The sequence below is a fragment of the Aquarana catesbeiana genome, linkage group LG01 (assembly GCF_042186555.1).
Source record: "Aquarana catesbeiana isolate 2022-GZ linkage group LG01, ASM4218655v1, whole genome shotgun sequence".
In the NCBI taxonomy this organism is placed as follows: Eukaryota; Metazoa; Chordata; class Amphibia; order Anura; family Ranidae; genus Aquarana; species Aquarana catesbeiana.
Window position 1 is genome coordinate 151287757 of NC_133324.1, and position 22019 is coordinate 151309775.

Below are 22019 nucleotides of genomic sequence, written 5' to 3' on the forward strand. Positions count from 1 at the left end.
TATTTATATTTGTAGTTAAACTAATACAGCTCTATTAAGTCCTGTTCTAATTTGTAGCTTTGTATACATTAAATGAAAATCACTAATACATAAGGGAAAATGTAAACTTAACCTTAAGTTGTGCTTTTGCATATTACCATACTTCTTCTTTAGGTTCCACCTTTTGCTTATGACCTGAACTAGTATTTAAATTATCTATGTTTATTGCTGTATTTCTTTCTGTGCCATCTATTTGCTCCAGCCTGAATTCCTTATTCAGCCTGTCCATTCCTTATGGCAAAAAGCTCAGGAGACTGAGACAGCCACTCCAGAACCTTTACTTTATTCTGCTGTAGCCAATGACAGGTTGACTTGGCCTTGTGTTTTGGATCATTGTCATGTTGGAATGTCTAAGTACGTCTCATGTGCAGCTTCCTGATGAATGCAAATGTTCCTCCAGTATTTTTTGATAACATACTGCATTTATCTTGCCATCAATTTTGTAGCCCACACATCCCCAAAACATCAGCGATCTACCTCCGTGTTTCACGGCAGGAATGGTGTACCTTTTCATCATAGGCCCTGTTGACACCTCTCCAAATGTAGCATTTATGGTTGTGACGAAAAAGCTCATTTTTGATCTCAACACTCCAAATGACTTTGTGTCAGAAGGTTTGAGGCTTGTCTCTGTGCTGTTCGGCGTATTGTAAGCTGGATACTTTGAACCATGTCATGTGGTCTAATGAGAACAAGATAAACTTACTTGGTTCAGATGGTTTCAAGCATGTGTGGTGGCAACCAGGTGAGGAGTACAAAGACAAGACAAGAGTGTCTTGCCTACAGTCAAGCATGGTGGTGGGAGTGTCATGGTCTGGGGCTGCATGAGTGCTGACAGCACTGGCGAGCTACAGTTCATTGAGGGAACCATGAATGCCAACATGTACTGTGACATACTAAAGCAGAGCCTTATCCCCTCCCTTCAGAGACTGGGACACAGGGCAGTATTCTAACATGATAACGACACAAAACACACCTCCAAGACGACCACTGCCTTGCTAAAGAAGCTGAGGTAAAGGTGATGGACTGGCCAAGCATGTCTCCAGACCTAAACCCTATTGGGTATCTGTGGGGCATCCTCAAACGGAAGGTGGAGGAGCGCAAGGCCTCTAACATCCACCAGCTCTGTGATGTCATCATGGAGGAGTGGAAGAGGACTCCAGTGGCAACCTGTGAAGCTCTGGGGAACTCCATGCCCAAGAGGGTTAAGGCAGTGCTGGAAAATAATGGTGGCCACACAAAATATTGACACTTTGGGCCCAATTTGGACAGTACACACTTTTGTTGCCAGCAGTTTAGACATTAATGGCTGTATGTTGAATTATTTTGAGGGGACAGTAAACTTACACTGTTATACAAGATGTACACTCACTACTTTACATTGTAGTAAAGTGTAATTTCTTCAGTATTGTCACATGAAAAGATAGAATAAAATATTTACAAAAATGTGAGGGGTGTACTCACTTTAGGGAGATACTGCAGATGTGTTACACACAGAGTGATATATTTCAAGCATTTCTTTCTTTTAATTTTGATGATTATGGCTTACAGCTAGTGAAAACCCAAAATTCGGTATCTCAGAAAATTAGAATATTACATAAGACCAATAAAAAAAAAGATTTTTAATACAGAAATGTTGGCTTAATAAAAAGTATGTCCATGTACAGCAGAGTATGCACTCAATACTTGGTCAGGGCTCCTTTTGCATGAATTAATGCATCTATGCAGAGTGGCATGGAGGCGATCAGCCTGTGGCACTTTTGAGGTGTTATGGAAGCCCAGGTTTCTTTGATAGTGGCTTTCAGCTCATCTGCATTGTTGGGTCTGGTGTCTCTCATCTTCATCTTGACAATACCCCACAGATTCTCTATGGAATTTAGGTCAGGTGAGTTTGCTGGCCAATCAAGCACAGTGATACCATGATCATTAAACCAGATATTGGTACTTTTGGCACTGTGGGCAGGTGCCAAGTCCTGTTGGAAAATGAAATCAGCATCTTTATAAAGCTGGTCAGCAGAAGGAAGCATGAAGGGCTCTAGAATTTCCTTTTAGAGGGTTGCATGACTTTGGACTTGATACAACTCAGTGGACCAACACCAGCAGATGACATGGCTCCCCAAATCATCACCGATTGTGGAAACTTAACACTGGACCTCATGCAACTTGGATTATGTGCCTCTCCACTCTTCCTTCAGACTCTGGGACCTTGATTTCCTAATAACATGCCAAATTTTCCACAGTCCGTGATGATTTGGGGGCCATATCATCTGCTGGTGTTGGTCTACGGTGTTTAACCAAGTCCAAAGTCAGGACTCTATCAGGAAATTCTCAAGCACTTCAGGCTTCCCTCTGCTGTCCAGCTTTATGACAATGCTTAATTTTCCAGCAGGACTTGGCGCCTGCCCACACTGCCAAAGGTACCAATACCTGGTTTAATGATCATGGTATCACTGTGCTTGATTGGCCAGGAAACTCACCTGACCTAAACCCCATAGAGATTTTGTGGGGTAATGTCAAGAGGAAGATGAGAGACACCAGACTCAACAATGCAGATGAAGGCCACTATCAAAGCAACCTTGGCTTCCATAACACCTCAACAGTGCCACGTGCTGATCCCCTCCATGCCACGCCACATTGATGCAGTAATTAATGCAAAAGGAGCCCTAAACAAGTATTGAGTGGATACTATAATGTACATGAAAATACTTTTCAGTAAGCCAACATTTCTGTATTAAAAATCCTTTTTTTTTGGTCTTGTAATAATGTAATATTCTAATTTTCTGAGATACTGAATTTTGGGTTTTCACTAGCTGTAAGCCGTAATCATCAAAATTAAAAGAAAGAAATGCTTGAAATATATCACTCTGTGTGTAGTGCATCTATATAAAATATGAGTTCCACTTTTTGAATTGAATTACTGAAATAAATTAACTTTTTGATGATATTCAAATTTTTATGAGATGCACCTGTATATCCTACCAAGAAGGGGGAATGTGGAAGGCCACAGACACACAATAATGCAAAGTATGCTGGTAAATGAGGCAACCCTAGGTTAGACCCCTTTTCACACTGGGGCGGTTTTCAGACGCTTTAGCTCTGGAAATAGCTTCTGCTAAGCACCTAAAAACCGCCTTGCATTCACTGTATTTAGCGCTCCCAAAACACTCTGCCCATTGAAATGAATGGGCAGCATTTCCAAAGCACATGAAAAGCGCTTTGGAAGCACCGCCACACTGGAGTTTTTAACTTCTTCTTTGCGGTTAAAAGCATCCCGCTAGCGGCCAAAAAGCACTGCTTAAACAGAGCTAAAGTGAGCAACGCTTTAGCACTAACACGACCGCCGCCCCAGTATGAAATGGGTCTTACTGTTGCTGGTAGCTGACATCCAGTTCTAGCCCCCTCACCAGGATTATGCACTGACATGGAGCTCTACAGAGACCTCCCATCATTTCGCTGACAACCAACTGACCAGCAGTGGGTGGGCTGTGTTCCAACTATTCTAAGCACAGCTCCATGTGAATTGATTTTGAGCAGCATTTTAAAGTCCCAAACCATGCCATTCCTCTTGCTATTCCATCTGACAGTAGCTTTGCATAGTTACTGTTAAAAGTTCTGTTTTGCTCCCATTCTCATGTCAGTTCTCATTAACAATCTCTAAGTAGCAGCTGAGAGACTGTGCAAAAATATATTTATCCAGGTCACGGTATAGTTAGTAGTAGTTTGTCACATTCAAATAAACTTGTTCTGTAAAGATGAAGATAATTTGTAGGAATAGGCAAAACTTAAAAAAATATAAAGAGACTTTATACATGCCCAGGAGAACCCATTTTTATTGATTTTTTAAAATAGTTTTTAATTTTGCCTATGCATATGTACGGGATAATGCTAATGTGAACCAAACAAAGTGTGTATGTATGGTGTATCACCCCTAATTTATGATATTTTATAGGAACTGACTTGATAATCTAAGAAATGTCTTTAGTGCAAACATTTATTTTACTTACTTGTGCCTTCTCTTCCTTCATTGCTCCTTTCTCCATTGGCCTAAAATATTTTTTTTTCTTTTGGTTGAACCTAGCTAACTAAGAAAAAAACAATCATTCTATTCTGGAAAGAAAGGATTATGTCAATGTATATGAGCCACCTGTGTAAGAACTGACTTTACTTCTTTCATAAGTCTAATTTCCAGTCTGGGATTTCACATCTATTATCTAGGAATTTCTAGAGAGCTGTAACATGAAAGAGTGAGCATTAAAATGCTCACAACAGCCTCTATGCACAGGTATATGGGATAGCAAAAGGGATAGCATGAGTTCCTTTAAACATCCCTTATATAAACACTATCTTTGCAGTGAACATACTGAAGGACAATGGGTTTGTTTTTTTCTTTATACTTATAGTGGAGTTCCATCCCCCCCAAAAAAAAAATATATATATATTAATGTGCTTAAAAAAATAAAAAAAATAAAAACATTTGGAGAAATTTTTTTTTTTACTCACCTCTAAATGCCTGTTGCTAGGGGGTCCCTCATAGTCTGCCTCCTTCAGCGCCTGAGCTCCTGACATCACTTCCCTTGGCGCAGGAAGGGAGATCGCCTCTCCCCCCTCCCTCTTGTCAATCATCTGGGACACGTGACTGGTCTTAGATGATTGCGCAGCCAGTGACGGCACGCGGCACGGCTCGCGCATGCACAGTGGGTGCCCGGCTGTGAAGCCACAGCCGGGCGCCCACAGTTAAAATGCCGGCGCTGCCGAGCAGAGGGGGGACGAGCGGGGCTTCGATCCCCCACATCGCTGGACCCTGGGACACAGGTAAGTGTCCGATTATTAAAAGTCAGCAGCTGTAGTATTTGTAGCTGCTGACTTTTATTTTTTTTTTTTTTTTTAAGTGGGAACCCCGCTTTAAACTCTTTTCCTTTTCCATCTTTATTAAAATATACTACTTGTCCTTCTGATTTTTCTGTTCATATTACAGCTTAAAAGTTTAAATGTTTAAAATCGATCTATACCACCCTCCCCACTAAATTAATTTGTTTCCATGTTTAACATAGAAGTAACACAGTTGTAGAACATCATACAGCTTCTGCTGGGCTTCCAGTCCTTACTTACTTAGAAGCATTTGGTCGATTAAATTCATTTTTATCTATATCATGCCAGTCACTTCTAACATTTATGGTATCTGCAACATAAGTCTTTATCTTTAGCTAAAAAGATTACTTTGTCTATTCTCACACTTTTAGAGGAACTTCATGTAGGCGCTTATCATATTCTGTCTAGACTATTGTGGTCCTTCCACATTCCCTGTTTTCTTATGTAACTACAGTATCTTTCCTGTACTGTGCTTTAAGGCATCCACAAATTGCTCTAAGGGCTTCTAATGAGTAGTAACATTAAAGAAAACTGGTACTATGGCCTGTCCTTACAGAAATAAGGTTATGCCTAATAAAAATATATATCCTAGCTGTAGAATGTTTCTCTCTTCTCCTTATAATAGCTCTTGGTTCATTTTATTTTTTGGAGCCATCTGTTCTTTGCTGGCCAATTCTCTAGTCTCTGACAGATTTATTGAAGTGATGTCTGACACACTGTAGATGCAAATTTAATTTATTAGTCAACATATCATCACCCTATCTGTATCCTTATATTACCTTGTCTTTTCTTTGTTTCTCATCTTGATAGACGGTCCAGTGTTCTCCATTATTACTGAAGGCAAGCTTGTAAGAACCCACAAACTGCACATGTCCAAAATCTTTAGCTCCTTGTGTAATGATCCCTGTGACCTTTGTAGGTCGAATCAGATCCACCTAGAAAGATGCAAAGGCAATATTTTACTGTCAACAAAAATGTGGAATACAAAAACATGTCATTTTATGTTACGGTTTTATTCTGGGTAACTGAAAATGTACTTTATCTGCAGTGGCCATATTGCAGCACAGTACTGACAAGAGATATAGTGGAGACAGGTCGGACAGGAAGACAAAAAAGTGACGAACATGAAACAGAGGGACAAGCAAACAAATGAGATTAGAGATGAAGTATAGAGATGTAAAGGACAAAGTAGATGAGAAAGAAAAAGATTCCACAAATTCAGACATACAAGTCAAAGGGATAATATACCATATATTGTTTGTACTTTACCTGTGACCTACCCAACTCTTTAAAGTGACCCCATGCCATTGCTAAAAGAACTAAAATAACAGTGAAAGAAAATAGCTGACAACATAAACTGTGGCTACATACCTTTTCTGTCAGGTATTGCCCCACAAATTATGACCCCCACATGACAATGCCCAGGCCTGTTGACATGCAACTAAGGCACTGACCATTCTATCAAGGGATGAAAGCTTAGGATTTTCTTCAAGACAGAACCAGCAAATGAATATATGTGCAGGCAGCTTATGTCAGATTTTCCTGCATTTCTACAGTAGGTGATTTAGAATGCATGTAAGTTTAGCTTTAAAGCAGACCTGAACACAACATAAGGACTTGCAATCATATAGGGGCCATATCACAATGTTAATTGTGTTTAAGCAGTGTCATAAAAATTAGACCATTTGTCTTGACTTCTTCCTGAAAAATAGCAACACACATTCTGTGCTTTGAAACTCATAGCTGTATAGCTGTAGGGATGGGCGAACTTTCACTGTTCGGACGTTCGCTGAATGGCTGAACAAACGGGTCATTCGACCGTTTGTTTGGCCCCCTGAACCGACCACAATGCATTGCGGCACTGAACAGTGCATTGCAAGCCCTGATTGGCTGAAGCAGTGAAAGCTTCAGCCAATCAGGGCACAAAGCACTGGCAGAGTCATGATTGGACACTGTCATCATGACTTTATTCAATCATGGCTCATTCCCACCCCACAGTATAAAAGTAAACTTTCAATGGCAGCCATTTTCAGTGTGATTTCGGTGTGTAGAGAGATAGAATAGGGTTCTGTTCAGTGCTATTAGTTAGTGTGCTATACTGTCCTCTTTTGCTTCAATTGTCAGTGTAGAATATTAGTTTAGTGTCAGTCTAGGGATAGTGTGAGTGTAGTGAGGAGGACCATCATTCCGTTTAGCTGTGCAGCTAGAGCAGGGACAGCTCAGATAGTTTCACTGTAGTGTAGTGAGACCGTGTCAGAAATCTTTACATTAGTGTATAGCTAGGGTAGGGACAGTTCAGATAGCGTCAGTGTAGTGACGGTTGAACACCGTCTATTTGATTGCGGTACTGCCAGTTTAGTCATATAGTTTTGTGTGCGTTACTGCCAGTTTAACGCCATATAGTTTTGTGTGCGTTACTGCCAGTTTAACGCCATATCGTTTTGTGTGCGTTACTGCTTGTTTAACGCCATATAGTTTTGTGCGTCACTGTACATTTGACGCATTATATTGCAGTATATTATAGTGTATCTGAGAAGTGTGTCTGTGTAGTGTGAGTACTAAAATTAAAGTGCACCAAACACCTCTTTACATTAATTAAAGTGGAACTTCTTCTTTAAATTTGCTTATAAGCAAATCCCCTTCCTCCCAATAATGTCTGGGAGAACAACAAGGAAAGGCAGACGTTCCCTTGGCACTGTAAGGGGGCCAGCAACAAATGTATCCACAGGCACCATTTCTTCTGTTTATTGAGTTTGTCCATGCTATCCAGCCACAGCATGCAGAGGACTGGCTTACTAAACCTTCCTCATCCTCCTAATCCTGTGTCACACAAGCAGAGACAAGTGAGCAGTCCCCTGCAGTTGCCAGAGTGGATAAACATCCATCCACATCTATTCCTGCCTCAACATCAGCCATTGAGGAGTCAGCTGAGTTATTTAACCACTGCGTCAGCCACTTGCTCCTTGATGATGCCCAGCCATTACTGGATTCAGATGTTGGTTCTGAGGTTGAGGATGACATGAACATGAGCCTAGAGAGAGGGAGGAACAATGGTACACAAATTGGCATTCATGTTCCCCAAGCCACAGCGTATTGCCAAGTTGTCTCCAGTGGTAATGATGAAGATGGAGGAGATGGAGATGATGATGAGGTCACTGATACGACTTGGGTGCCAGATAGACAGAGGAGGAAACTGAAGGTGAGGTGGTACAACCCCAAGGAGGCCGACATCAAGAAAGAGTAGAGAGCAGCCACCCTATTACATCACATTCTGCAGCTGTTACAGTACCTGACCGCGAGATTGTGTTTCCAGCGCGATACCATCGCGCTGGTTCTCGGCGACAGGGTACTGTGAATGTCGCGCTGGCTCGCTCATCGGGAAAGGAAAACTTTGTTTTCCTTCCCCGATGAGTGACAGGCAGTGCTGACAGCTGTCTGGTATGAATCCTGAGGCGGGAACACCGCGCCAAATTTTAAATGAAAAAACCGGCTTGGGTTCCCCCCTCGGAGGCATACCAGGCCCTTAGGTCTGGCATGGATTGTAAGGGGAACCCCCTATGCCGAAAAATCGGCGTGGGGGTCCCCCCCAAATCCATACCAGACCCTTATCCGAGCATGCAGCCCGGCCGGCCAGGAAAGGGGGTGGGGACGAGCGAGCGCCCCCCCCCCCCTCCTGAGCCGTACCAGGCCGCATGCCCTCAACATGGGGGGGTGGGTGCCTTGGGGGAGGGGGGCGCCCTGCGGCCCCCCCACCCCAAAGCACCTTGTCCCCATGTTGATGAGGACAAGGGCCTCTTCCCGACAACCCTGGCCGTTGGTTGTCGGGGTCTGCGGGCGGGGGGCTTATCGGAATCCGGGAGCCCCCCTTAATAAGGGGGCCCCCAGATCCCGGCCCCCCACCCTGTGTGAATGAGTTTGGGGTACATGGTACCCCTACCCATTCGCCTAGGGAAAAGTGTCAATATAAAAAACACACAGTACACAGGTTTTAAGAGTAATTTATTAGTCAGCTCCGGGGGTCTTCTTCCGACTTCGGGGGGTCCCCTTCCGACTTCTCCCGGTGTTCGGCCTCTTCTCCCGGTGTTCGGCCTCTTCTCCCGGGCCCCACCGCTATCTTCTTCCAGCTCTATTGCCAGCGAGGGGCCCGGTCTGCTGCCGCTGTCTTGTCGCCGCTGTCTCGCCGCCGCTGTCTCGCCGCCGCTGTCTTGCCGCTTCTTCTCTTCTTTTCTTCTTCCCCGATGTTGACACGACGCTCTCTCCGACTCGAATGCTGTGTGCGAGCTGCGGAGCCATTTATATAGGCGGTAACCCCGCCCCCTTACGACGTCATGGTCCCAGCATGCGCAGGGACTCTGGCGTCATAAGGGGGCGTGACCCCAGAGTCCCTGCGCATGCTGGGACCATGACGTCGTAAGGGGGCGGGGTTACCGCCTATATAAATGGCTCCGCAGCTCGCACACAGCATTCGAGTCGGAGAGAGCGTCGTGTCAACATCGGGGAAGAAGAAAAGAAGAGAAGAAGCGGCAAGACAGCGGCGGCGAGACAGCGGCGACAAGACAGCGGCAGCAGACCGGGCCCCTCGCTGGCAATAGAGCTGGAAGAAGATAGCGGTGGGGCCCGGGAGAAGAGGCCGAACACCGGGAGAAGAGGCCGAACACCGGGAGAAGTCGGAAGGGGACCCCCCGAAGTCGGAAGAAGACCCCCGGAGCTGACTAATAAATTACTCTTAAAACCTGTGTACTGTGTGTTTTTTATATTGACACTTTTCCCTAGGTGAATGGGTAGGGGTACCATGTACCCCAAACTCATTCACACAGGGTGGGGGGCCAGGATCTGGGGGCCCCCTTATTAAGGGGGGCTCCCGGATTCCGATAAGCCCCCCGCCCGCAGACCCCGACAACCAACGGCCAGAGTTGTCGGGAAGAGGCCCTTGTCCTCATCAACATGGGGACAAGGTGCTTTGGGGTGGGGGGGCCGCAGGGCGCCCCCCTCCCCCAAGGCACCCACCCCCCCCATGTTGAGGGCATGCGGCCTGGTACGGCTCAGGAGGGGGGGGCGCTCGCTCGTCCCCACCCCCCTTCCTGGCCGGCCGGGCTGCATGCTCGGATAAGGGTCTGGTATGGATTTGGGGGGGACCCCCACGCCGATTTTTTGGCATAGGGGGTTCCCCTTACAATCCATGCCAGACCTAAGGGCCTGGTATGCCTCCGAGGGGGGAACCCACGCCGGTTTTTTCATTTAAAATTTGGCGCGGTGTTCCCGCCTCAGGATTCATACCAGACAGCTGTCAGCACTGCCTGTCACTCATCGCGGAAGGAAAACAAAGTTTTCCTTTCGCGATGAGTGAGCCATCTCGGCGCTGGCCCCTGCGACGGGGCTCGTAGGTGTCAAATCTCGCCGAGAAGTGCGGCGAGATTGACACAATATCGCGGTCACCTACTGTATCTCCCGCCCACTCCCCAAAGCTCAGCTGCCTGGGCCTTTTTCAGCACATCTGCAGCAGATTATACTGTTGCTATCTGCAAACTGTGCCTCAGGCACATCAAACGTGGCAAAAACACCAACCATGTGGGGGTACCACATGCTTAACAAGGCATTTAACGTCCACTCAGCCCGTTGGTAAGAGCACCTAAAAGCCACACAAAAGGGGCACAAATCTGTCCCTCATCCTCCTCTTCCTCCTTACCCACTTCAGTCTGCCCCTGCAATACTGAGTCATTACCTCTCAGAAGCCTCCACTGACATGGATGATGGTATAGCACAGGATGTCCCAGGTCCTAGCAGAACATCTGCCAGCAGCACACCACCAGCTGTAGACTATAGCTGGCAAATTTCTCTACCCCATCTGCTGCAGCCAAAAAAAAATACAGTCCCTGCCACCCACATGACCAGTGTCTGAATGCAAGCTTGTCTGCCTTTCAGCCTGGTGGATTCTGCCCCATCTGTGAATTTGCACATTGTGTTGTACCACAATGGCAGGTTCTCAGTCTCTACTACTATTCACATAAGGCCGTTCCATCTCTCTACCATCACATGGAAGGGAATGTTCTGGCATTATTGGGCAAGGCAGCCAGCCGTAAAATCCACCTTACTGCTGACACGTGGTCCAGCAAGCATGGGCAGGGACAATATATTTAGTTCACAGCACACTGGGTAAAGAGTGCAGGACAAGGCTCGGTGCTGCAGCTTGTTGTGCCCCCATGTCTCCATACAGCTAGTGGTGATGATGCCAGACCTGTGAGCTCTACCCCCTCCTCCTCCTCCACCATCACCTCCATGCCCTCCTCTGCAGAATTGTCCTATGAACATCAGGTACCCCCTAAGCATTCAAAGGGCTAGTCCTAGAGTCAGGCTAAAAGGTGCCATGCAGTGCTTCAGCTGGTGTGTTTAGGGAACAGGAACCACACCGGAGCAAAAATTCTTGCAGCTCTGCAGGGACAGGCCCAGAGGTGGTTCACACTATGCCAGCTAGAGCCAGGAATGGTGGTATTCGATAATGGCTCAAACCTCCTGTCCGCCCTTAGACAGGGAAAGTTGACACATGTGCCATGCCTGGCACATGTCCCCAATTTGGTGGTGCAGCATTTCCTAAGTATGTACCCAGAGTTGCAAGATGTACTAAAGCAGGCCAGAAGAGTCTGTAGCCATTTCAGGCGGTCATACACAGCCAGTGCTCGGTTGACTGAAATTCAGCGGGAATTCCACCTGCCCGTAAACCGCCTGATTTATGACATGCCCACCAGGTGGAACTCAACTTTGGGAATGCTGCAGCGGCTATACATGCAGCAGAGGGCCGTCAACAAGTACCTGTGCCAGTATGGCACGACGACAGGCTCAGGCCGCATTAGCTTTTTTTCCCCACGCCAATGGCTGATCATTAAGGATGCAAGCACTGTATTGTCACCATTTGAGGATGCCACAAGGATGGTGAGCCGTGACAGTGCATGCATCATGACACAATCTCTGTTGTGTTCCTGCTGGAGCAGACTCTGCATGGCATTAAGGACAGGGCACTAGAGGCAGAGCAGCAGGAGGAAGAGGAGGACTTCCTTTCCTCTCAAGGCCCACTTTATCCAGACACCATCATTCCTATGTCACAGAACACACAAGAGGAGAGAGGGGAGGAGGATGAGGAGGAGAATTCTTGCACTTTCATAGACTTCGAAGAAGAGGAAGACATATGTCAATCTGTAAGCAATGGCTTTCCAACCCCAGGACCCTTAGGATTAGTACGTGGCTGGGAGGAGGAAGTTTAAGATGCTGTCATCCTGAATGACCCCGAGGAGTCTGCTTCTCAAACCTTTGCAAATTTGAGGTGCATGGGCAACCTCTTGCTTCAAAGCCTGTAAGAGGACCCAAGAATACGTGGCATAAAGGAGAAGGATGATTACTGGTTGGCAACCCTCCTTGACCACCGTTATAAGGGGAAGGTCTCAGAACTCATCCTGTCCTCACAGAGAGTGCAGAAGATAAAAGCTCTTGAGGACACGTTAAAGAGGATTTTATTGAACGTTTTTCCAGTAGGTTACAGTGTCGTGGAAAATGTAGTTTTGAGTCTTCTGTTGGTCAAGAGAGGAGTGTTGGAGAAGGCGTCCACCTAAGTGAGGCATTTTGGAATTTTTTTAGTCATCGCCGCCCAGGGCTGTCAGCTTCCACATCCCATCGGCAGCATCTGCATCACATGGTGGATGATTACCTTGCGACCAAAACAGAGATAGAGAGCTTTCCACTGACTTACCCCTGCATCCAGCATGCTTTCTGAACGGGCATTCGGTGCTGCAGGAGGTTTTGTTACTGATCATAGAACGTGTCTGTCCACAGACTCCGTGGACCGTTTGACTTGAAATGAATCAGTCCTGGATTACCAGCTATGAAGTCCCTGATGTCGATTTGTCACTGATTAAGTCTTTTTGGGATGTGGAATCTCTGCAGGACCTCTAGGCTGCCTAGCTTTGAGGGTGTTTAATCAAGACCAATTTTTCCGCACCTGTTTGACAAGTGCATATGATTGCAATTTTTTACAGCAAGGCCAATTCTTGATTTCATCAGGAGTACCTCTATAGGGTTACAGTTGGAAGACGCCCCCGAAACCCAAAGAGTAATTTTTCTGCACCTGTTTGACAGGTGCATATCATTGCAATTTTTTATAGCAAGGCCAATTCTTGCTTTCATCAATAGTACCTCTGTAGGGTTATGGAGGGAAGACGCCCCTGACACCCAAAAAATAATTTTTCTGCAGCTGTTTGACAGGTGCATATCATTGCAATTTTTTACAGCAAGGCCAATTTTTGCTTTTATCAAGAGTACCTCTATAGGGTTTCAGTGGGAAGGCGCCACCGACACCCAAAGACCAATTTTTTTTACGTACCCGTTAGTTCTATCCAAAGTCAAAGTGACACCTGAATGTATCCAAAAAATCTCTAATCTTGTTTCCAGTGCACTACATTGTGGCCTCATCGTACACACTGGCTCCCCAGCTGTTGCTGAGCAAAATAAAGGCAGCTTGCAAGGAAAATAAAATGTCATTTTTTGGCTTTATAAATGCAATTATTGCTGCAGCAGATCTAGACATGGTACAGATCTGCCACCCTCCAGGCACTATATTGGAAGGATTTTTTCATTTCTATGCTTTCATTTTAAAAATCAGAAATCACTGCTCATTTAAAAATGACGTTTTTCACAAACTTTTTTTATTGATGCATATCCCCCAGGGCAGGACCCGGACCCCTATAACCATTGTATGTCCAATTACTTGCATAATATTATTATTATTATACAAGATTTATATAGTGTTGGCAGTTTACACAGTAATTTACAACATTAGGGCAGACAGTACAATTACAATTCAATTAAATACAGGGGGGAATCAGAGGGCCCTGCTCTTTAGAGTTTACAATATAGGAGGTAGGGTCAAGTTATACAAAAGGGTAATAGCTGTGGGGGATGAGCTAATGGAGAAAATAGTGCAGTTGTTAGATGGAGGCAGGATAGGCTTCTTTGAAGAGGAAAGTTTTCAGGGATCGCCTAAAAGTGGATAAATTTGGGGTAGGGAATTCCAGAGGATGGGCGAGACTCGGGAGAAGTCCTGGTGGCAGATATGGGAGGAGGTGACGAGGGAGCTAGAGAGCAGGAAGTCTTGGGAGGAAGGAAGAGGGCAATTAGGTTGGTATTTTGTGACTAGGCTAGTGATGTAGCTGGGGGCAGAGTTGTGGATGGCTTTGTAACTTAATGTTAGTATTTTGAATTTAATTTGTTGGGCAAGTGGCAGCCAATGGAGGGATTGGCAGAGAGGGGTAGCAGACACTGTGCGGTTTGTAAGGTGGATGAGTCTGGCAGCCGCATTCATGATGGACTGAAGGGGGGATAGTCTATTTAAAGGTAAGCCAATGAGGAGGGAGTTGCAGTAGTCAAGGCGAGAGATAACCAGGGAGTGAATCAGGAGCTTTGTGGTTTCCTAGGTTAGAAAGGGACGTAATTTGGAGATGTTGTGGAGGTTGAGGCGGCAAGTTTTGGAAAGTGATTGGATGTGGGACCGAAAAGAGAGTACAGAGTCCAGGATAACACCTAGCACGCTGACATGTGGGGATGGGTGGATGGTTGTGCCATTGCTCCTGACAGAGAAGTTGGGGAAAAGGCACATGGGGGAGGAAATATTATAAGCTCGGTTTTGGACAAGTTGAGTTTGAGGAAGTTGTGTGACATGCATACAGATATGTCTGTTAGTAAGTTAGTGATGCGTGAGGAGACTGGTGGAGTGAGTTGAGGGGTGGATCAATAGATTTGCGTGTTGTCAGCGTAGAAATGATATTGAAAGCCATGAGAGGCTGACCCAGGGAAGAGGTGTAGATTAAAAATAAAAGAGGTCCAAGAACAGAAACTTGGGGGACCCCGACGGAGAAGGGAAGAGGAGTGGAGGAAGTAGAATTGTAAGTGACACTGAAGGTGCGTTGGGATAGGTAGGATGAGAGCCACTGAAGAGCACAGTCACGGAGACCAAAGGAGTAAATTTTTTTTTGAGGAGGGGGTGGTCAACTGTATCAAAGGCAGCTGAAAGGTCCAGAAGTAGGAGTACAGAATAGTGTCCGTTGGTTTTTGCAGTTAGTAGGTCATTTGTGAGTTTTAAAAGAGCAGTTTCTGTGGAGTGTTGAGGGCGAAATCCAGATTGAAGGGGATCAAGAAGGTTATTCTTAATGAAGCGGTCACTCAGTTGGTTGTAAACCAGGCGTTCAAGGAGTTTAGAGCATATAAGCCTTCAAAATGGGCACTTTTGATTTTTGACGTTCAGGTCCCATTGACTTTAATGGGATTCGTTATTCGTGTCCAAACTTTCGCGGTGTTCGAAAATTCTGGTGCGAACTGAACAGGGGTCTGTTCGGCCAATCCCTATATAGCTGCAGTGTGAGATCATTTAAGGCACTGCTGCCTCTGACTGCTAGCCTTACTTAACGTTAAATGACACTTGGTGATGCCACTACTTCTCTGGAAAAGAAAATGAACCTAAGGACCTTCACTGCACGCATCTCTCTGCTTCCGTTTCATTACATCTGTGGTTCTGTTCTCCTTCCATGTCTCCTGCTGCTTCTTGATCATGACCCACCAGTCATTAGGACACCAGTCATCAGGGAGAAGCTCTGACTTGATGAAGCAAAGCCCTATTTCTAACGAGGTGGCCTCCGTATATATTATATTGACACACCTGAATACAACTGTATTCAGGTGTGTCAGTTTTTTATGTCATAAACTGTTTTAATAAAAAAATATGTAATTACAGGCAGACAAGTGTGCACACATTTTTTTTTTTTTTTTTTATTAAATGTAAATAGTTGTAATAGTGCTACCATTGCTGACAGTTACACTATGGAAAAAAGATAGCAATGAAGATGAACAAGGAACACATAAAACCCAGTGCCAGAATCATAAGAAAAAGCTTAGCGAAGCTATCTGCAAAATTGCAAAATAATACAAAAAATCTCTTATAAAGTCATTGTAAGTTGACTTTCTGACTTTTTATATTGCCAAAGATTCCTGAATGGCATAAGTAAATCATTGACTGATTTCCTTGTTTCCTACATTTTCCTTTTAATAACAAAGGAAGGCTGACATCCAAGTAAACATATTCAAACATCGGGGGCCTGCAGTACCACAGATGTATTCTAAAAACATCAAGTGACATAATCTTGAACATCTGTGTGATTTTGTCATATGTCTGACAGTATGTATGCACAAGACCAAAATTATGGGATTTTGGCTCCCAGAGCTTACATGATTTCAGGTCAGTTTTGTGTATGCAAGGAAAAGGCAGACTGTTATAAAAAAATAGAATAAAGAACTAGAGGGGGAAGAAGGCATGCTTTTGGAAAACAAGGGGTGGAAATTCTGAAGATTTAAAATACAAAAAAGAGAAGGCTCACAAGCAGAAAAATAAAGAATACGTGAGATGGCAGGATCACAGGGGAAATCTGGCTAAAAGTATTGTAAATCTATAGGCAGTGATAATTTTGGTTGAACACATGGGCAGGATAAGGATAGATGAACAAACAGGTAAAGTATGAGAAGGTGTGAAGGTTAAAAAAATAACTCCCACTTGAAAACTAATCAAAGACATCTACACACACCAGCCACCAAATGCTTAGTGTTTGGACATGTGTGGTTGCTGTAATGGTAATTTAGTGGTGGCTAATTAGCAGTGTTTGGGTCATTACTCTGGGTTTAATATTTTTAACTTTCCATATCTGTGGCAGCAGATGGATGGTCCTTAATGCTGCTCTGACTGGTGCTCATTTAATGATGTTTTAGAGCCATGCAGTATACCTATACTCCAGGGGCAGATGCATAAATGCCTGGTCTCAGGGGAAGAGGGTTAGATAATTATGGCCATCATTCAACCCAGAAAACTGAGGACATCCAGTGTCAGAAAAAAAGTACTAAAGGGAAAGCTCTAGATTGAATGTCAGTATTGTAGAAAATTGTGTTTTTACATTTCATCTTTAAAGGACTATTCATTGGTGATCTTTATGTTTGGTTAGAGGTCTGCTTTAAGTATTTGTTGCTCTCCACATTCTCAATTGTTTTTTTATTTTGCAATGAATGCCAACCTTCTGAACGCAAGTAAAATAAGTCAGTGAATTACTTATGCTATCTTTAAAACTTTGGATATTAAATTAATAAAATTAATAGATTTTGTATAATAAAACCTACACCCAAAAGTGACCTATATGTCTTTTTTTTATTGAAACAAAAAATGTATATTGTTTAGTGTAAAATGCTTGCATTAGACATAGGCGAGAATTTTTGCTAGTTAAGAGAAGGTATGCAGGCAATGCCAACAGGAGAGAGTGAGGAGAGGACACACAAGAAAGGAGTAATGACATGGCTGGAAAGCACAAAGTTGGGATTCTAATAAAAAGTAAACTAAGAAGAAGTACATGGGGAAGAAATATAGCTGAGAGGCACAATTTTACAAGCTATATTAAAGAAGATAGGTAAAGTGACACTTTGTAAAGGTTAAGAATGATCACTGTCATTATGTTGTTGTGAAATGTGTTTGCCCTATACACAACTTGAACTGAAAATTATTGTTTATCTCATTAATATACCTATGAAATATTTCAGATATAAATACATGAATAAAATAACGAAACACTGACTGCACAATAATATGATTGTTAGCTAAAAGTTGCTTCCAAATTCCTATTCAGCTAATTGCAAAATGAATGTCTGTCTGTTTAATATATTACAGGAAGTAGGTAGTAATGAGCATGACATTTAAAGTGCAACTTTTATTCTTCAGGGTACCTGAGAAAATCAGTATTCAGGAAAGTAGACTTCAGAAAAAAAAATACCTTTAAATGAGTTAGAGAAAGTTGCAAACTCCCAACAGGTTTCTGGAAAGTGACTTTCTCCCCCAATAAATATCATTATTACTGTACTGCTTCTCTTTTAGATAGATGGGTTAAATTTGTGCTGGCGCAGTTCACAGTTGGCATTTTTAAGCAAATTACATTATAAGCTAAAACCAATTTCCTTTCATGAAGAAAGGAATGATATAGCAGCTACATTTATTGAACCACTGTACTTTACACAGTTACAGCCTTCAGGAACACTCATAAATGCTTCTCTTGTTTTGCTCTGTGTTGGTGCGGAAAAACTCTCTCTCAGTGGATCAATACTTTAAGGAACAAAAAACATCTTTGTTGCAATGAAAGGCTATTACATGCCAGTACAAATGTATACATTATACAGCCAGCTTCCCTTTACATGATCAATGAAGAATTCGGGTTTTAAATTGTCTCCTGAGAAATTAACTCAGTCATAAAGGATTTCACTGTAAGCTGAGCTAAAATGTCTTTTGAAACGTTATCTTCCACGCCATTTATAATTATGAAGGCAGATTTTGTGACGGTAATGTACTTGCTTTGCACTATAAAACAGGCATTAAACAACTTTTCAAATCAGGCACAGCATTTTGGGTAAGTAGCTCCAGGTTATTTGGCTGAAACTTAGTTTATAGTTGGAAAGATTACAGTATAGTATACAGTTTTCAGGCTCACGTTTCTCCATAGGAAGTTATGTTACCCCGAGAAATGGGAACCTTTACAATTCTCATTTGCATTTCCATCACCTATAAACATCACAAACTTTAACTTTACTTTTGTTGAAAAAGAAAAACCTGACTGATAAGGTCACTTCTGTGCACTCCAAAGCACCATTGGATATGTCTGCACTTTACTAATGAACAAAATAAAGAAATAAAAATAGTTTAGGCTGCATCTTAACCACTTTAAGACTGCCCCATGCAAATATACTGTGGCAGGGTGGCACTCCTACATGAAATCACGTACCTTACGTGATTTTGTGCATGGGGTCTGGGGTGCGAGTGCACAATCAGCGGGTCCGGTGGACATCGAACGGTGGTACGCCTATGTAAACAAGGCAGTCTGCCAATCTGCCAGAGGGGAAAATGGACATCTTGTGTTTCTGTTTCTCTAAGCAGAAACACAGATCTCTGTTTTCCAGCAGTCAAAGCACTCCCCCCACAGTTAGAAAGTACCCCCTAGGGACACACTTAACCCTTTGATTGCCCCTGATGTTAACCCCTTCCCTGCCAGTGTCATTAGTACAGTGACAGTGCGGTTTTTTTTAACACTGATCACTGTAATAATGTAACGATAGATAGATTGTAGACGCTATAACTTTTGCAAAATCCAATCAATATACCCTTATTGGGATTTTTTTTACCAAAAATACATTTAAGAATACATATTGACCTAAATTAATGAAGAAATTGGATTTTGTACATTTTTTATTGGGTATGTTTTATAGCAGAAAGTAAAAAATATTGTTTGTTTTTTTTTCAAAATTGTGGGTCTTTTTTTGTTTGTAGCGTAAAAAATAAAAACCACAGGGGTCATCATATACCACCAAAAGAAAGCTCTATTTTGGGGAAAAAAGGACATCAATTTTATTTGGGTACAGCGTCGCACGACCACGCAATTAACACAGTGTCGTATCGCAAAAAATGGCTAGGTCAGAAAAGGGGTTAAAAATTGTCCAAAATCAGTTATTAAACCCTTTTGCGCTACAGGTATATCTAAAATAACTTCCTGAAGAATATATACTTTATTTAAAATGATCTCCAAAGTGCAAACCAACCCCTCAGCAGCTATACTATGATAACCTCACACAATGGCAGAGGTTTACTAAAACTGTGCATTCAGAATCTGGAGCAGTTGTACATGGTAGCTAATCAGCTTTTAAATTCAGCTTGTTCAATTAAGCCTTTACAATAAAACCTAGAAGCTGATTGATTCTATGCAGAGTTGCACCAGATTTTGCACTGTGCAGTTTTAGCAAACTCACTTTTTTCACATACTGGTGCATCTTAATTGTGTCATTTGCAATTTATGTAATGTTACATTTAAAAAAAAATATGAATTTTAACAATACATATTTGAATGTCTTACGCATGTTCTAAATCTGGAAACCCATGTCCTTTTGTAGCTCTTTATTCTAATACAACTGGGGACATATACGTATAATGGGGTTGATATACTAAAAGCAAATATGTGGTTCACTTTGCAAGGAAATTTTCCATTAGCTTAGTGAATGAGGTAAAGCTCTACTAACTTCAATCATCCAATCATGTGCAAGCAAAATTACTTTATTTTGCTTGAACGTGATTGGATGTTCCTTGCTAAAATAAATTTTCCCGACTTTCACTAAACTAAGGGCAAATTCCCTTGCAAAATGAACTGCCTATTTGTATCTAATAAATCAACCCAAATGTGTTATGTGGCTGAAAGTTGCAGCGCAATTTAAAAATATTATAAGAACATGATTCAGTACCAAGAGCTTACTGAATTATTTCGAAAAGTTTCAGAATCAAATATGTGGTAGGGAAGATAAGATCAGGGAAGCAAAGCCATATATCTACTTACTTCAATCATCTAATCATGTGCAAGCAAAATTACTTTATTTTACTTGAACATGATTGGATATTCCTTGCAAAATAAATGTTCACAACTTTCAAAGTTGCAGTGCACTTCTTGATGTGAATCACTGTGGTGCCATTGGGTGCCATTGGGATAAGGATTTACCCTACTATATATACGAAGATACTGTTATGATATTCAATCAAGGATCCTTTTGCAACAATTGGGAATAATTTAGCACGGCTTCTCTTATTATATCTATTTGCTGTGTATCTCACTTTAAGCTGCTGTTTTCTGTTTTTATTTTTACCTACACATTAGCACATTATTTTTAACTTTATATACATGAATAATGAACCCGAGTTTTAGGTCACTACCCCTATACCCGCATTAGCAGCAATGCATGAAACGGCCAGGATATATAAATACTGCTGCACTAACCTACATAAAGAGTTGACATCAGCGCAATAGTTCAACCCCAAAGAGATTAAATTCAAGCTATAAGCTAACATCTAGGTACACCGTCAATCCAAATTGAGGCACCTACAAAGTGCATCAGAAAGATAGATGCAAATAAATGTATATTTGTATCTAATAAATTGCTAAATGGATCATAAAAACGATCAACATTGAGCAAAATAAGCAAAATATATCTTACCCCAAAGTAGAGAGTGTTCAGTTAGAAGTCCAGTCCATCATGTATAAACAAGTCTACACTAGTGTCCAGGACAGCAAAGCTCAATAGTGTGTGTGTCTGGGTCTCCTGAGAGTCCAATAATCCAGCAAGGTAAGTGCATCAAAAAGATAGATACAGAAAAATGTATATTTGTATCTAGCCTTTGCTAAATGGATCATAAAAACGATCAACATTGAGCAAAATAAGCAAAATATATCTTACCCCAAAGTAGAGAGTGTTCATTTAGAAGTTCGGTCCATCATGTATAAATAAATCTACGCTAGTGTCCAGGACAGCAAAGCTCAACAGGAGATGTGTGTCTGGGTCTCCTGAGAGCCCAATAATCCAGCAAGGTAACCCTAACACAGACCTACCATTAAGAAATCCAAAAGGGGGTGGTCACTGGGGAGCTGAGTGGGCCCCCCTCTCAATTGGCCAGACAAAAAAACAAATGCATAAAAATGCATAAAAAAGGTACCAAAACAGCACCCAAACACACCTGCATGTGTGCTTAGCCAGACTGCATCCATGCGATCAAACCCAGCGCCATTTTCATCTTCAATACAAAAAGCAGAATTGACGTCCGGGTGTGTAAACTGGAAGTGATATCAGCACTCGGTGGGTGAAAACGGCCACAATAGGCTAGCAAAATGCTAGCCATGTCTAACATCACATCTAGGTTTGATAGAGCATGCTCCCCCCGGTGGTCAGTGGGAAAATGGCACACATAAACTGGCCATAGTAATATAATAAAGCAGCAAAAGCTCAAGTGTGCAGCATAGAATCTCATCCGACACAAATATAACATCACAGACCGTGGCCTGTAATAGACCAACAAGTCATATGTGGTAAAACAGTCATCTACACCTAACCAAACACCTATAACAGTCTTCAGTATTAACCAAAGGCAAAAGCCTTATCAAAAAACCTAATAAGTAAAAAAAAGGAGACTGCAAATACACAAATAAACCAGAAGCCAAGAGAGAGCTAGCAACAACACATCCGAG

At 42.8% G+C, this 22019-nt stretch overlaps 1 protein-coding gene across 1 annotated transcript in view; it reads right to left on the reverse strand.

Annotated features, from left to right (window-relative positions):
- The window catches only part of EDIL3 (EGF like repeats and discoidin domains 3), a 1025075-nt gene that overhangs the window by 13298 nt on the left and 989758 nt on the right, over positions 1–22019 (reverse strand). Inside the window, exon 10 of the mRNA XM_073624465.1 lies at positions 5685–5840. Coding sequence (XP_073480566.1) covers positions 5685–5840 — 156 coding nt within the window. The remainder of the gene's footprint in view (positions 1–5684; positions 5841–22019) is intronic.